General features: G+C 50.0%; 1 protein-coding gene across 2 annotated transcripts in view; it reads right to left on the bottom strand.

Annotated features, from left to right (window-relative positions):
* Positions 1-17257, bottom strand: part of TMEM266 (transmembrane protein 266) — a 124827-nt gene that overhangs the window by 20391 nt on the left and 87179 nt on the right. For both annotated transcript variants that reach the window (XM_042988317.1, XM_042988316.1), the window contains exons 6-8: positions 14499-14555; positions 13245-13383; positions 9360-9475 (exon numbers count right to left, since the gene is read on the bottom strand). In XM_042988317.1, coding sequence (XP_042844251.1) covers positions 9360-9475; positions 13245-13383; positions 14499-14555 — 312 coding nt within the window. The remainder of the gene's footprint in view (positions 1-9359; positions 9476-13244; positions 13384-14498; positions 14556-17257) is intronic.

Below are 17257 nucleotides of genomic sequence, written 5' to 3'. Positions count from 1 at the left end.
TGTGCCCTGAGGAGGAATGACTGACTTCCTACAGAGGAAGTGCATATAGCTAAATGGCTCTCAGCTCAGCTCAATTCAGCTCAGCTCTAAGGGGCTGTCAGGGTATTGCAGCAGGGACACTCAGAGCCTGGCTTCTGCTTCTCCTCTACTGAACATGGCCACATGTACTTCCCCAGCTGACTGAAGGGCTGTCAGGGGTCCTAGGATATCAGGACCTCATTAGTCAGTGGGTGAACTGGGGCTCCAGGGTTGGAAGAAGCCTCTGTGCTGGGAGACAGGGCAGGGGAAAAGCTAGGTCAACAGGGTGCATCAGAAACAAAGCTAGGCCCAGAATCCAGGCCTCTGGCTTCTAGCTTCACAGACTTTGTGTCAAGGAACTCGAAGCCTTAGAGACAAGATGGAAGAGACTAGGCTCAAGCAGAATACAGAGGGGTTGGTGGCTATAGGGGCCAGGAAAAAGCAGGAGGCTCCAAGTGGGGAAAAAGCAAGGGCTGGAGGCAGGCACCAGAATTCTCAGCCCTTCACCCCTCCCTCACTCTGACTTTGGGTGAGTCTCTGTTCCTCTTTGGACCTTGGTTTTACTGTGTGTTCAATAAGGCAAATGGACTAGCTGAACTCTGAGTCTATGACAAGCTCTGTGCTGGCTCTGGGAGCCTAGCTGGGAGGGAATAAAGTACAAGTGACAGGTGGCTCCTGGTGCTGTCTTGAGGGCCATCCCCTGTTCCCTGATGAAATGCCCCATTCCCGGAGGGCCGACTCTTTACAGAAAGATAACATAATCCAGAATCTCTAAAACACATTATTAACAGTGTGTAGTACACAAAAAGAGTTACTATTCATGCAAATAAGCAAACACACACACACACACACACACACACACACACCCAATGTTCAATTATCAAGACATAAAACAGTCAAGAGGCTGCTTAGAATTTTCATAAAGGCTGGCTTATCTAATATTTGAGTTAGCAGATAAGGACTTCAAAATAAGTGTGATGATTATATTGAATTAGGAGGAAAGATGAACAGAATGGATGTAGCATTTCAGTGGAGAAACAGAACTTGTAAGAGGAATCAAATGGAACTTCTAGAAGTTCAACATGCAATATCTGAAATTGAGAATTCCATTGGATGGGCTTAACAGCAGACCAGACATTGTAGAAGATAAGATTGTTGGACTTGAGGGCAGGTCTACAGGAAAATATTGCAACATATGGCCAAAAAAAAGGAGGCGGGGGGGGGGTGGGTAGGGAGAATGAGTGATCAAAATAGGTCTAAGAGAGATGTGAGACATGCTCAAAGGGCCTAACATAGGCAAGCAGAATTTCAAAAGGAGAAGGAAAGGATAAAGCAAAAACAATCAGTAAAGAAATCATGGTCAAGAACTTTCCCAATATAATAAAAAAAAATCCACAAATTCAAGAAACTCAGAGAATCTGAAGCAGGATAAATACAAAAGATGCACACCTAGACACTCTGTGGTCAAACTGTTGAAACCAGTTAAGAAGAAACATCCAAGCTCTCCAGGGCTCATGTGGGCCTGGGCCTTGGGCCTCGAGGGGCAAAGGCACATGGTGGCTCTGATGACAAAATGAAGCAAATTTTCCATTGGCAAACTGGCCTGGGGGAAAAAAAGACCATCCTGAGACTCAGGGAGAATGAAAGTGCAGTCACAGCCCTTCTTAATGCATATCATTAGCTAAGTATTTCTATCAGATAACCTGACCAGATCAGCCAGCATCCACAGGGAAGCCCTCAGCATGCATTACAGAGTGAGTCAAGGCCTCTTCCATTGGGGCTGGGCTTTTAATGCATGCCCAGGTGGGGCCAGACCCCTGGGGCGGCAGAGCTGGCACACCCAGTACATCTCTGCCTATAATGGTCTGGTTTGTGGAGTACACTTGACACGGCCTTGGCCTGATCAATGCACACTCTGGCCAGAAGCTCGATGCTATCTAATGCAAGAGCAATAATTTTCTTCCATCCTATTAGTGCTGTCTGCACAGACTGCCCTGCCTTCAAACCTATCTGCTATTGGGATGGCATCCAATGTTTATTTCCATTAGTTTCGCCATTGTTGGTAACAATAAAAATCAGGAGACAGTTGCAAACTAATGATTTAGGAGCAGGGGGAAGCTGAATTCGACCTTGGCCCCTTTCCATCCATTGTGAAGATGACTAGTAGTTGGCCATAAATTTAAATTATGGCAAAAGGATAACATAAGTTATTCCTCTGATGGCTAATTTTATCAGCTAAATAGGCTTGTCATTAAAGCTATCGGCTGTTTTACAAATCACTTCCCATGCTTAAACACACACATACACACACACACACACACACACACACACACACACACACTTCCCTTCCGACAGTGGAGATCTTGAATAATCCAGGTAACAAAGGCGATTGTGCTGAGCTGGGGACTTGTGGCCTCTGCGGGAAAAGTGGGGAAGTGGGGGGCTCTCTGGAATGAGTCAGATCAAGCACCACCCCTAGAACCAGGATAGGACCCTTTTCTGCTCTTTCCAATCTGCTGATGGCCATGGAAGCCCTTCTCTGAGTTGGCGGCCCAGCCTCAAAGGTGAGAATCTGTGCAGCCGTTGGCGTTCTCTCAGAGGTGCTGAGCACCGGGGATCCTGGGTCCCAAGCAAGGTCCGCAGATCACCTCCCACCACCTAACAAGTGGGTTACGACCCCTGCACGATCCCTGCACCTGAAAATGGAGCAGATGGAGAGGGAGGAGCAGGACACGGCCCTTCCCCCCACCGCCTACTTCCACCAGAAATGCCTATTGCGTGGGGTCAAGATTATTATTCTGTTTCTTACAGAAAAAGGTCAAGGTGACTTGCATCATCCAGAGAGGATTAATAGATGTGATTGTGCCCACGGGATGGGGGAAAGGGGTAAAGAACGTCGTGAGCCCACGGGCCTCATTTTATGGATTAGTCCCCGTGCAAGTGACTGTTTTCTTGCTGGGCACATAGACCACTTTAGTCTGCATCTGGTGCCTTAAGTGTGACTGTGAAACTGAGTCCCATCTACGAAATGGGGGCAGAAGCCTGGCTAATAAAAACCTGTACACAGTTCTCTACTCTCCCCTTCTCTACTTCTCCCCTGCTGAAGGAAGAAAACTGCAAGGACTTAGAAGGAACTACAAAATGGGAGGAGCCTGGAGGCCAGACTGACTGTGTCAAACAGTGGCCCACCACCCCCTGTCCACTGCAACCTGCACTGGGCTTGTGATGTGACAGACAAACTCTTCTTGTGGTAGGTCACTGACATTTCGTATTTGTTTGATGTAGCAGCTTGTGTTACTCTGCCTGACAGTGACTTGTACAGACACCCCAGGCCTGGTGTAGGCAAGCAGACCCTGACGCTGCGTTCCATCCCTGGCCCTCTACCACGAACTGTGTGGCCTGGGCAAGCAACGGCCTCTCTCAGACATTGTCTTCCCATCTATAAAGGGGTTAATAATACCTAGCCTACCCACTCTAACCACAAAGCCAAAGGGAGTTAAAATACACTGGAGCGCCTGGGTGGCTCAGTCGGTTAAGCGTCTAACCCTTGGTTTCAGCTCAGCAGTTTGTATGAGCCTGCTTGGGATTCTCTTTGTCTCTCTCTCCCCCTCCCAGGTGCCCTCTCCCTCCCAAATAAATAAAGAAACTTAAAAGAATTTTTTTAAATACATGGAAGCACATTTGTAAGTGGCCACCATTATACAAATGATTTAGTATATTTATTTTCTCTCTCTCCCCTTTTTTTTACATTCCCAGAAAGACTCTGGTAGGCTGGACTTTATATATGTTACTTGACTTAGTCTGATCCTTATAGCATCCTGGTGGCATAAACCTTGTTTCCTCCGTTTTTCCAACAAGGAAATCGAGGCCCAGGGATTAAGGGGGAAGCTAGTCATTGGTGGAGTGGAGGTTGGAATCTTGCTTGCTGGCTCCTTGTCTAAGAGGGCTCCCTCCACCCTCCAGGCTGCCCCCACACAGGACTCCTCTTTCAGGGACTGAAGCTTGCCCAGGGCCCAAGACTGTCCTAAGAGGTTCACTGAGCTCCACTGGCCTCCTTGCAGGCTAGGCCTCGAGTCGCCCTAGATACCTGGGTTTTTGCTAATGGTCTCAGGGTGAATGGTACTCAACTTAGAGAACTTCCTTCTGTCCTTCCCAAAGGACCCTGGAGAAAAGAAATAAATTTTGACTGTGAGCCAGGTTGGATCCTATTAACACTGGGCCAAAGGCAAAGCTTACAGGGCAAAGAGCAAGTACAATGGGGACTTCAGAACAGGTTTCAGAATTAGAGCAAGATCCTGCGCACAGCTGTACATAAAGCTTCAGAAGTGGTTTCTTAAGACGAGTTGGAAGAATATACAGTGATTTAACCGCTGTATCTAAAACAGCTTTAATCTCTGAAGCAGTCAGAACACAGGGACAAAAGCTCATGCTATCTCTCCAAAGGATAGTAACTAGCATCCCACCTCTGGAATCCATCTATGTATCAGCAAAATTAACCCCTAAGGACATCCTGGCCAGGAGTCTCAGACAGAGAGTAAAACACAAGTGAATGAGAAGGAACTTTCATCAGCAGAAGGACTGTTGAATTTGGGGGTCTGAGGCTATCTGCTTCTGTCACAGAAGTGAGCAACCTGGAAGCAGGATGCAGAAGGCCTGCCAGAGCTTAGGCAGGGGAAGACTGACCAACAGAGTATCCTCCTTCCCCGCTGGCCCCAGATTTCCAGAAGGAATCTGTTCAGGGTGAGCTGAGCCCATCAGTCAGAAGAGATGATGGAAATACGGGAAGCAGGGCAATGAGCCACAAGAGTTCTGTTTCCATCCTAATCTTCTAACTGCTGTGTGAAGTTGGGCACACCTCTCCCCCTCTCTGTGCCTCAGATTCCCCCATCCGCCAAATCTAGGATTCTGCCAGATGCCCTCTAAGGATGCTTTCATTTATAACATAAAGTGGTTCTGGGGCACCTGGGGTGTGGCCTGTGGTAAGAAATGAGCTGCCACATGGCACAGAAGATAAAATGTACAAGATATTCATGTAAGAAACCTGCACACTGTGTCACCCAAGAGTCTCTACAGCACTTTACCTCTGTGGTCTTCCTCCCCAAACCCATAACTCCAATCTAGTCATGAGGAAAACATCAGACAAATCCCAACTGAGGAGCATCCTACAAAATACCTGACCAGTACTCCAAATGGTCAATATCATTAAAAACAAGGCAAGTCTGAGGAACTTTTATAGCCAAGAGGAGACTAAAGAGACATGATGACCAAATGTAATGTGGTGTCCTGAATGGGATCCTGGAACAGATAAAAGATGTTAGATAAAAACTAAGGAAACTGGAACAACGAATGGACTCTAATAATAACATACCAATATTGATTTATTAATTGTAAGAAATGCATGATATTAATGTGAGACGGTCTCAGGGAAATTGGGTGTGGGGTATACACGGGAACTCTGTACGATCTTCATGACTTTCCTATAAATCTAAAACCGTTCTAAAAAAATAGTTTATTTTAAAAAGAGCTAAAGATGAGTAAAGTCTTGAGAAATATTTACACAGATTCATCTTGGGGAAAGAGCAGGATGAATGCAAATTTGGTGTTTCATTAAACTGAAATTCTACACACTTCATGGGAAGTTTGGTAAATTTCAACGTTTTAGGTAGTGCATACAAATTCGATTTGGAAATTGCTTTATTAAACTAGGAGAATTCCAGCAGGGAGACAGAACACAGGAGTGTTTGACAAAGATGATTGAAATGACCTGGAGTGGGGTTGGAGGTAGCAGGGAGGTGCGCAGCAGGAAGAGACTCTTAGGAAATGCTGTTGAGACAGCTGAGTAGAGCTGGGTCTGTGCCTGTGGGAGAGCTGCGCTCAGGCTGTGGTTTAAAGATACCCTGGTGCATAATCTGGCCAATGCCTTCAACTGAGCACCAAGAAGCCATATGAATAGAAAAATAATGTAGAAAGACTCTAAGCAAGGTGGGCTGGGAAAGAACAGTATTCCATTAGGACAACTGAGTCTATTCCTGGCTCTAAAAGCCCTCAATCAACTGTGAACTCTTGGGAAAGTCACCACTCCTCAATTTTCTTAACTGTAAAATAAATGGGTGTATGTCAGGGAGGGGCTGGGCTGGCATTAGTTGCCATTCATCATGTGCCGGGTTTTAGGTGACATAATGTCAGAACCATCCTTCAAGGAGTTTTACTATTGCTCTTTTTCAGACTAGGAAAACCAAGGCCCACACAGGTCCCACCAGTGACCAAAGCTACAAGGCCAGGAAGTGGCCAAGCTGGCTTTGCACTCAGGTCTGTTGCTGAAGTCTCTCCTAACCATTCCAGGCGCTATCCTCTCAGAGTGGTTGGCTGCCCTGATAACGCCATGAGCACCCTCATTTTTTAAGGGTATTTGTAGCCCAGTCAAGTCTCAAACCTAGTCCCAAAACACAGGTGGAAATGAGGTAGGTGTCCACTGGCCCCGCCTGTGGAGTGGAGAGCAGCATCCATGGTTCCTCTGCTCTCACCGGGCCCCCTCCCGCCCTCCCTGTGGCCCGCTGGGATTCCAGTCCAGCTGCCTCTTTCTGCTGTCTCAACTAAGATTACAGGCTTCAGGTGTTTTTTAAATTAAAACGGTTTGTTTCTTTCTGTTCATCTCTTTTCCAGATGTCGCTACCTAGAGGGAATCTGTCTTTATTTATTGGCTCTTTCCTGTGCAGAATCCAAGGGAGTCTCCCTCTGGCCGAGCCCCCTAGGAAGGAGGGCACATGTGGGGGGTGACCTAAACCAGGACAGCAGGAACACGCGGTCTCTGGGGGCTCAGGACAGGAGTCCTGCTGGAAACCGCTGGGGGTGGGGTTGCCATTAGGGTTTTCTCTCAGCTACGTGGCCCATGTGGTGTTGATGTGAGGCTGCTGTAGGGTCAGCTTGTTCTCTGCCGGGCTGGGAGGCTGTGTGTGAATTTATGAAGGGCAGATATGGCACCCTGTGGGCGTCTATCATGTGGCCACTGAGGCAGAGTGTTCATTTTCCGATTAGACAGTAGACTGAGAGCTGCCTGACTAAGCTCCAGCCAGGTCCTGGATGTCACCCAGATCTGTCCTCTCTCCTCTTCCTCTATACCTCTGTCTGTCCCAAACCTAGGCCTCTCTACCCAGGCATCCTGTCTCCATTCCTGCCCTCACCCATCCTGCCTCCAACAGCAGCCAGAGAGATCCATCAGAAACTCCAAACTGATCAGATCTCCTACCCCTGCTTCTAACACTCCAGGCCTCACCCTTCCCTATAGGCTGGAGCCCAAGCTCCCTGATCAGCCAGGCAGGCCCTTCCCAAGACTGCCTCCAGATCCTCCTACTTTCTCCTGCTGCTCATACTCTGAATGGCCCTAAGCGCCCCTGGTACAACAGCTGCTCTAGTGCCTCACCTGTCCCCTCTGCCAGACATCCGTCTCCAAGAGACCCTGCCCGATGTCAGCTCCCCTGGAAACCCACCACTCTCCTGTCCCCGTGGCATGCAGAGCCCCCAGGCACGTCCCTGCTGAAGCATGCATGCACCAGATTGCCACTGTTTATGGGCCTGCCACACTCCTTGAGTCACCCAGAGCCTCATGAGGGTAGGGGCCAAATCCTCTCCACGACAGTGCTCCTAGAGCCCGGCACAGGTTGGGATGGTGCTGGCTGACCAGATGCATGGGTGAGAAAATGAAGCTGAGTCCAACTACTTAGGGGCTAGGATATTGGTCTTCCTGTCCACAGCTCTGGATAGACCGCCCTACACCCCGGATCCCTTGGATAATGTGCTCCTGAGGGCTATGTCCCCTGATGTCCCCTCATCACCCATAAGCATTTTGTGTTCCCAAAGTAGATAAAAAGATTTGGTTCCCTGACAGACATTCCAAGGAGATGATTTTGAAGACTCTGTGTGCCGGTTCCTGTGGGACATTTCTAGGGATCCATTTGTGGTGACATTCCACAGATTTCCCACTCCCCCCACCCCCCCCAGCTCTTCCTCCAGCTATGAGAGGTTGGGGTTGAGGGGCCAAGAGACCCACAATGTGCGGGGCGCTGGGCTGAGGGAAAACATGAGTCAGGCGAGGCCTGCCCTTGTGGAGCAGTCCACTCAGTGGGAGAAGCAGTCCCGGGTGCAAATAACGACAGCCCATGGCAGCAAGTGCCCCGTGCTCTCTGGAGGCCAACAGCAAGGGCTGGTGGGTAAAGGAGCAGTGGCTGTGGTGAAGGGGGAGTGCCATGTTTTGTGGAAAAGCAAAGACTTGCAGGCTGTGCACAAGTTCAATAGGCAGAGCTTGCAAGGGGTAAGGATTCAGGAGAGGGGCACAGCACAACCAAAGCTAAGAGACAGGATGGCATGGGGCTTGTCAGAATGACAGGTGACTCCACCTGACTCCATCAGAGTGTTCACGTACGAGATGAATGAGGCATGAGGTCGACAAGACAGACAGCTGTGTGCGGCCCTCAGACCTCATTGAGAGTGCCTGGGTGCTCGGCTATGGGGCAGGGGGAGGGAACCAAGGGGTGTGCATCCTCACCACACCGCAAGCCAGAAGTGCTCAGCCCCACGTGGGGCAAGTAGCTGGGGCATTCTATGCCTGGATTGGCCCTGGGCACTAAGGGCGGGGGCATAGCTTATGTGGCTCACAGGGCAAGGGGCAGTGGAGTGTCCTCTCCCCAGCAGCCAAGGCGTAGGCCAGAATGACAGTCCATCCTCTCACACACCTTCCACCACCTTGCTAGCTAGTCCCCTCTCTGGCATTCCTACTCTGCGCACTGGGTACTAGAACATTGCTTCACTGGAAGCTGTGTTTCTACAGAGCTCTGGAGCCTTGTTGCAGGACCCAGCTAGACAAGCCCTCTCCCTGGCCCAGCTGTCCAGCCCCCCTGGCTCTGCCGAGCACGGCCTCCCAGGGCCTGTCACCTTTTTCTCTTCCCTGCAGCTCCTAGAAGACAGAGAAGTGCTAACAACTCTTTGGGGTGTCTGTGGTGGGGGGGGAGGGTCCTGAGTGGTGACTGGCCCGCACTGGTGCCCGCAACCTCTACAGACAGAAGTTGTCCCCTGCTCTAGAGACCACTGAGCTGAGAAGACTCTGATGAACTGAGTTGGTGACTCAGCTGGCTCAGGTTGGAGAGCTGACTGGTCACTGTGGTACCAAAACAAAAGCACCCAGGCCTGGCTGCGCTGAGCAGGAGTGACCTTAGAGACTTGTTTCCCACTCTCGGGGCCTCAGGCTCCCTTTGTGTCTTTGGGGGCCCAGCTGCTCTGGCTTCCTGCAGCTTTAGGCACCAGCAGGGCCCTCAGCCCTGGACAGACTGGAAGTGGTAGGGCGTTACCCCTTGCTCCTGACAGATCTGCGTCAGTCTCTCCAGCTGCTCGTCTTGGATGACCTTGGCCTTCTCGTATTGCTGGATGACCATCTCCATCTCCACCTTCACAGGCAGGACATAAGCTGGAAGAGAGACAGCTCTGTGAAGAACTTGGCAGTAGCAGGGCTCAGGCTGGGAAGGGGCCGGTCCCAGCATTCAGTCAGCAGCAGGTTCAGTCCAGGAGCAGTTCCTAGAGGGGCCAGGGGTGTAGGGCTTGGGGGGAATGTCTAGGTACCCAATAGCATCCAGGCAGTAGAAAAGGGCCAGAATCGTAACCAGTGGTGACTGAGATATCTGTTTTTCTTCTTTTCCCTAGTGATAACACCCTTACTTTTGGCTGTGTGCACAGCTGCCTAGAGCAAGGACTATGTTTTCTAGTCTCCTAGGCAGTTATGGGCAGCCATGAGACCACATTATGGACAATGGGATGAAAGAGGTGTGATGCAGCAGCTTCCAGGAGCTGGTATTGATGAGGAAGTGGAAATATTGGAACCCTCACTCACTGCTGGTGGGAAAGTAAATTGGGGCAGCCACTTTGGAAAAACTCTTTAGGAGTTCCTTAGATGGTTAAACACAGTGACTACATGGCCCAGCGATTCAATTCTTGGAGAAATGAAAACATATGTCCACACAAAAACTTGTACATGAATGTCCACAGCAGCCCAAAGTGGAAACAAACTTAATGCCCATCAGTTGATGGATACAGAAAACGTGCTCCATCCATACAAAGGAGCACTATTCAACAATAAAAAGGAATGAAGTTCTGATACATATGCTACACATGGATGAACCTTGAAGACGTTTTTGCAGGGTGAAAGAAGTCAGACACAGCAGACCACATATCATATGGTTCCATTTCTATGAAATGTTCAGAAGATGCAAATCTATAGAGACAGGAAGTGGATTAGTGACTGCCTAGGGCTGAGAGGCTAATGTGGAGTGACTATTAGTGGGTATGGGCTTTCTTTCTGAAGTGGCAAAAATGCTCTAAGCTTAGATTTTGGTGATATTTGCACGAATCTATGAATATACTAAAAGCCATTGAATTGTGCACTTCAAATGGGTGTTTTACGGTGTGTGACCTATATCTTAATAACAATGTCTAAAAAGAAAAGGCATCTGGAACTTTCCTTTCGCCTCTTTATCTTTGTCTCTTCCTTCTTCCTAGCTGCTGAAATGAGGATGTGATAGCTGGCACCGGAGCAGCCATCTTGGGCCATGGGTGACTTTGTAAAGTAGACTATATGCAGCAGAGCAACAAAATGGGAGGAGCATGGAATCTTGACTACAGAGAGTGCCACATCAGCCCCGGACTTCCTACCTGCAGACTCTCATGTGACAGAAATAAGCTTCTGTTTTAAGTCCCTGTTATTCTGGGTCTGTTACTCATAGACAATCATATCAATCACTGATGCACACACTGAGACCCAGAGCAGAGAGACTAGACTCTGGATTGGAGGGTCCCAGTGGTAGCCCCATAGGCCCCTCCCTTGGGCAGTTCTCTGGGCTCTGTGGAAGTCAACTCCTGACCCAACCCTTGTGCTCTGGCCTTCACACTCTCATATCTCACAGAACCAAGCTCTTCCTGACTCGACAGAAACCCCAGTCACATGCCTCTATTGCCACTGTATTCTACAATCTCCACATCTCCACTCTTCAAGTCCCTTTTCCACCCACAGTGTCCCACCCTCCAGATGTTCTCTGGCTGCTGCAGGGATCATGCAGAGAAGAGAAAGCATAACTCTTGCTTGCTTCTAAACTTGAGGGCAGCCCACATGTCCTTCAGACCTATCTCCAGGTTCCAGAGGCTGGACCAAGCGGCTTCTGCCTCCTCAGATCTCTGCTGAAGCCAGTTCACACCCAGGGCAAGAGAAACAAATTAATGCCCACACATGCACACAGCACATGCCTATCCTGCAGCTCCCAGTGGCACAGCAATGCCTGATTTGTATCAGGAAAAGGGGAGGGGACAGCTGGGAAGAGTATCACAAGGGCTGTCAAGATCCATCAGTGTGAGGGTGTCCAGCTGTCCACAGCTGGCAGAGAAGAGTCAGAAGGCACTGTTCCTTCCCTGAAGGAATGTTCTCATAAATGGAGCCAAGAGCAGGGCCCTGAGCAGATGGGGGTGAGTGAACGTATGAAGAACACTGGTGGGTGCCAACAATCCTACTTTCCACTTCTGGCTCATCGCCTGCTCTGCTGTGTGACTATTCTCCCTCTTGGTCTCAGTTTCCCCAGTTACCAAATGACAGGAATGGACTAGATGATCTCTCAAAGCCTTCCCACTTGGGCCTTTCAGTTTGATAAAGATTCTGGATTAAGAGATCCCTGACAAGACATCATACCTCACACTGCTAACTGGATAGGATATGGGGTGGGGACAGGGAAAGGGTGCCCTGCCAAGGGATGAGACCTCAGGATGAGGCTGTCCTTTCTGCCTCAGGCTCCCTAGTCCCTGACAAAGGTTGTCGGGGTACTCTCACAGCCACAATTTCTGTCATTTGCAACCAAAATTCAGGGCTGGAATAACTTTAGAGTCTATATACTATACAGTCTATAGTCTTAGCAGTCTATCCCAGTGATTTAAAACTGTTCCAAAGGGCCAGAAGATCCTCAGAGATGCCCCCAGGGAGAAGAGAGGGGGCACGGAGGTGGGCTCTGGCGCCCTGCTCCGAGTCATCCAGAGCAGCCCCACTTTTAATCCATTTTTCACACTGGGTAGCTGCATGAGATTTTGCAGAAGAAAGGGGTTTGCTACTTAAAAAAAAACTTAAAAGCTTAGGACTCCTCATCTGCTCACGCCTTGCCCCTCCATGTGACCACCTGGCCTGAAGCTGCCTGCACTCCAGCAGAAGCCCACCTCCTAGAGGCAGACCAGCCCATCTGTGGGTGGCTCTGTGCCTAGTCTGCCTGAGGAGAGTGGGCCTCCCTGTCATGTCCCCAGAGGTCCAAGGACCATCCTCTGGAACCCAGAGTTGGTTCCACCCTCTTCCCCCTCCCCAGACCACCCATCCCATCCCGGTACCCTGTCCTGTACTTCAGGGACAAGGCTTCTGGTCTCCTCTTCAGCCAAGCATCCCTCCTCTGGGGGGTCACACTCTGGTCTGTCACCACTTTCTGGAAATACATGAACCACCCGGGTCAGGGCATAGCCCTCTAGATGAGGTGGCTCAGGAGGAAGGGTGGCCTTGCCTCTGATGGTAGCAAAGGCAATGATAAAGTGGAATGGATCAGACACTCACTGGGATGGACACCTAGATGGGAGCATGTGCTACTAAAACTGGGTGAAGCACCAGCCAAAACCCAAACCAAGCCAGGAACTCCCATAGAAACCTTCTCTAGTTGTTTGCAGCTCGACAGGCTTGGGAGGGGCACCCCCCTGCTGGACACGCAGGTGAGATGGACCCTGCGGGGAGCAACACCTTGACCAGTAACCTGGACAAAGCCAGTGGCGAGTCTGCAGGCAGCAGGGAGCCAGGGTAGGTGTGTGTTGGAACGCTCAGGATGTACAAAGCCACTGCTCCCAGAATAGCAGGCCCTGCTGTGAGCACTCACATGAAGGGCTGGCCATCCAGACATACAATAAATAGTTATGTGGTAATGAACACTCAAGTGTTTGCACGTGACATCTGGCCAGTACGTGTGGTTCCTGAACACATGACATCAAGTGAGCAGTGACAGGCTTGGTCTCTCCATTGCCAATAGTTTCCATCCTCCAATCCCTGAGGCTGGCGGGGTCATCCCTCCCTCCCACCCCATATCACATGGTCTCTCTCCTTAGTTGATAGCTCCATGTTCTATAGCAGCCACCTATCACCCTGCCAGCTCTGCCGACCCATTTGGACCACTCACCATCAATGACCCTCTTCACCCGCCAGATCCGGAGCATGATAATGAGGCTGATGGCGTCCCAGGGGCTCCTGGGCCCATTAGCCACGGTGGACGCCACCATCGGGGCCAAGGACAGGATGATCACAGCCCCGTCAAACACCTGTGAGAGGAATTGGATTTCAGTGCCCTGGGCCACCTTCCTGAATGTCCCAGAAACAGGCAAAGCATCTGGTGCTGGCCAGTTTCTCCAGGAGGTCTGTTTCCACATCAGAAGGTCACCCTTATCTGTGGCTGCCTCTCCTGAAAGTCCTCAGTCTTTAGGGACCTCCCACTCGCAGACATGCCCCTGAGCGCTCTTTCCTCTTAGAGACCTCAGCCCATCCCCAGCCTTTGTTCAGATGGCCTTGGGTTGCTTCCAGCATCTTGTCCCTTGGGATGGGGACTGCATTCCATGTCCCAGAGTTCCTGTTCCAGCCTTGCTGAATCCCTCACTGGCAGTGGGGGCTGAACGCAGGATCCTTCCCCTGGGGTAACAGGAGCCCAGAGCCTGTATCTCATTTCTATCTGGCATTGAGTCTCTCACCGTGCAGGGAGGCAGGGCTAGGAGAGGAGGGGGCCCAGCATGGGCGATACAGCCTTGGGCCCTGACCTTCTATCTGCCTGTTCCAGCTTGGCCTTGATCTGTGACTTCCATGGGCCAGGCCTCTATGTTTGCTCCCAGCATTAGGCCCAAAGAGGCTAAAATGTGGATGTTGGGTGGGGTTGGGGGTGAGGAAGCAGTTGGGCAGCAGACACTAACCACTTTGCCTTGTCCTAAGTGCACAAAACCCCCAGCAACAGCCAGCCTTCCTTGGCACCTCATCTCCACCCACTGCACCCCACCCCCTACATGATGCAGAGCAGCTGGATGCTCTACAGAGACACAGGCTGGGAGGAGCCTGTATGGTTTCCTGCCCAGCTCTCCAACCACCAGGCCATTTTAGAGTGGACTTACTTGTTTGAAAACACCTTTCACAGCTTTTCCAAATGATTCAAGAATACCTTTTCAAATTTTGCAGAATTTAGAGAAGTTTTAGACTGTCCCTTTGCCAGGAACCTTCTCAGTCTGCCCGCCTCCCGACCCTCAACAGCACAGCTGCAGGGACTCCTGCATCCAGTGTGGGAGGACAGGGCCTTTTTGATGCTCCCACCCTGAGGTGGGTGGGACAGTGGCATTTTCCAGCTCCCAGGATGGCTAAGCGTAGGTAGGGGGTAGGTGTGGACACTGGCCTTTACCTCTATTTTGTTTTCGATGTAATCCCAGATCCCAAGTACTATAATCCGCAGAACAGTCTGAGGAGAGGAAATGGAAGAAGAGGTTATGTTTACTGCTCTCCAGCCCCTGCCCCTCCCCCTAGCAGAGAAGATTCTGGAGCTCAGAATCAGGGTGGGCCGCTGCCTCCTTATTCAGTAATGGGAACCGTCTTCACTATCTGCTGAGTGTTTCTCAGACCACATGCGCTCTCCACCACAGGTCGAGTGCCTCAGCTCCAGTCTGCATCACCATCACCATCTGTGCAACCCCTCCCCACCACCTGCCCCTGCTCAACACCCTGCAGTGCAGAATATACCTGGATCCTTTGAAACAACACTCAAACCTGTCTCCCTCTCCAGAGTCATCTCCTGCACTCCTGTCATGCCACAAATCTACAAACATGCAAGCTCTTTCCTCTTTCACCTTGTCTTTGCATGTGGCAGACTGACAGTTCACTCCTCTTCCCTTTAATCTCTTCTCTTTTTATTTGAGAGAGAGAGAGAGAGAGAGAGAGAGAGAGAGAGAGAGAGAGCATGCACAAGTGCAGGGAGGGGGAGGATGAGAGGGGGAAAGAGTGAGAATCTCATGCAAGCTCCATGCCCAGTGCAAAGCCTGACGTGGGCTCCATCCCATGACCCTGGGATCATGACCTGAGCCAAAATCAAGAGCTGGACACTCAACTGACTGAGCCACCCAAGTGGCCCTCTTCTCTCTTCAAGAATAATTGGATAATTAGCATGGTTACGTAGCCAAAGACGATACTTCCCAGCCCTGTAGGCACTAGGTTCCTTCTCCTCTTTCCCTCTTCCCAAAGACTAGAATGTGGGTGTGTAGGTATGGTGGTGAACCATCTTCAGGTAGGGAGGGCAGGGCAAGATGAAGCATCCTGGGTCCCCACTAGCCCCACACCACCATGTCTGCTTTCACTGTTTACTCCACCTGTCCTTCTGTGAGAGAGAAATGAACCCTGCGTTGTTGAAGCCCCATTGTATTTTCTGTTTTCTTGTTGGAGCAGCTTGGCCTATGTGCTAACCATCAGGGCCATTTCCCTTCTCTGCCTGGAAAGGGCCTTCCTGTCCTTCTGGCATCTGCTCGAGTGTCACCTCTGTGAAGTTCTTCCACATTCCCCAGGCTCAGTGCCTCTTTCCTTGGCATTCCTGTAGAACTTGAACACCAATAACTCTCCACTACACTTCATCGTAGCTTGTGGTGATTACCTCCGTGATCCCCCAATCAAGGCTCAAGAGACACTGATTTCTCTCCATTACCCCAAATCCCTGACATAGAGTAGACACTGAATGATTATACAGTTTGAGTGAATGAACAAATGCATGCATGAATGACTAATTCCTTAAAACCCTCAGTAATTCACTCCAATGCCGTACCTTCAGGAGAGGCTTCCTCACCAACAGTACATCTTTCTACAAAGAGAATATTTAAAAGCTGGTCTCATATTACTGGTACATTTGTCTGTAGGCCCTTCCTTAAACCAAGATGACTAGTTCACAGTAATTCACACCAGGTGGTGTCCCTTCTCCCACATGCTGCAGTACAAGGCCAGCCATCTGGACTCAACAAAGCTGCAGAAAGCCCATGGATCTTCACCCACATTTATGCCACAAAAAGGCTTAGCTGATAAAATTCCCCTCTTCCTTAGAAAAGACTATCCTGACTTCCACGAGGGCATGAGTAGGTGGGACACAGGTGGCATCTCTGAGAACAGAGAGGGTCATACAGCAGCCTGATGTCCGTTCCCACATGGCTTCCTTATCTACAGGTTGGAGGACCCATGCTTCACTGCAAGACAGCTCTAAGTGAGTGGAGAGAAATCTGGGTTGAGGTCCAAGATATCCTGAAGTTACAGCTCAGTAACAGGCTGGTTGTGTAGCCTTGGGCAAGTCAAATCCCCTCTCTGGGCCTCAGTTTCCTCTCTGCCAGAGAGATGGGTTATAGGATATGAATCTTCCAATTCTTTATGAAACTAACCTTTGCCATGTACTCATACCAATAGGTGCCAGGCCGTGGGCCAGCCCGCCTTACATGTGATTCTCACTTTGCAGAAAGGGAAGCTGAAGCTCAGAGAGGTTAAGGAAGCTGCCCGGGGTCCTTCAGGCATTGCATGGTGAGCTGACATTTGGACTCAGAAGTTGACTCTGCATGTTACACTCAAGTGGCATAAAAACACCACACATGGGCCTGGGTTTTTTTTTTGTTGTTGTTGTTGCTGTTCATTCTAACTTGTGCTGACATTGAAATTTGGTGTTTGTCTCCTCTGAAATGTTACACCAGCCACATCTACTCCAAATTCCCAACTGTGAGGTTTCCAAGGCAAAAAGTCCAGGCCAGGACAGGGGGGAACAAGGCCTGGTCCAAACAGGACTTCTCTGGCTGCTGCTTCTCCTCCTTCTTTTTTCTGTTTCAAGATTGTGGTAAAATACACAGAACATGAATTTTACCATTTTAACTATTTCTAAAAGTGTACTGTGGGATTAAGTACATTCACATTGTCACACAACCATCACCACCATCCATCTCCAGAAGTTTTTCATCATTTACATTAAATACTAACTACCCCCTCTCCCTCCCCCCCCCCCCCCACCCCCCCCCACCCCCGCCCCTGTCAACCACCATTCTCCTTTCTGTCTCTGAGCCTCACTGTGTTCGGGGAACCTCATATAAAAGGAATCATCTCACTTCTCTATAAACAAGGCAGCAGCCCAGGGGATATGGGGTTGGGGGA

This window comes from Panthera tigris, chromosome B3, assembly GCF_018350195.1.
Source record: "Panthera tigris isolate Pti1 chromosome B3, P.tigris_Pti1_mat1.1, whole genome shotgun sequence".
NCBI lineage: Eukaryota > Metazoa > Chordata > Mammalia > Carnivora > Felidae > Panthera > Panthera tigris.
The sequence above is the reverse complement of the archived record's forward strand: the minus strand, read 5'-3'. Positions and strand labels throughout refer to the sequence as shown.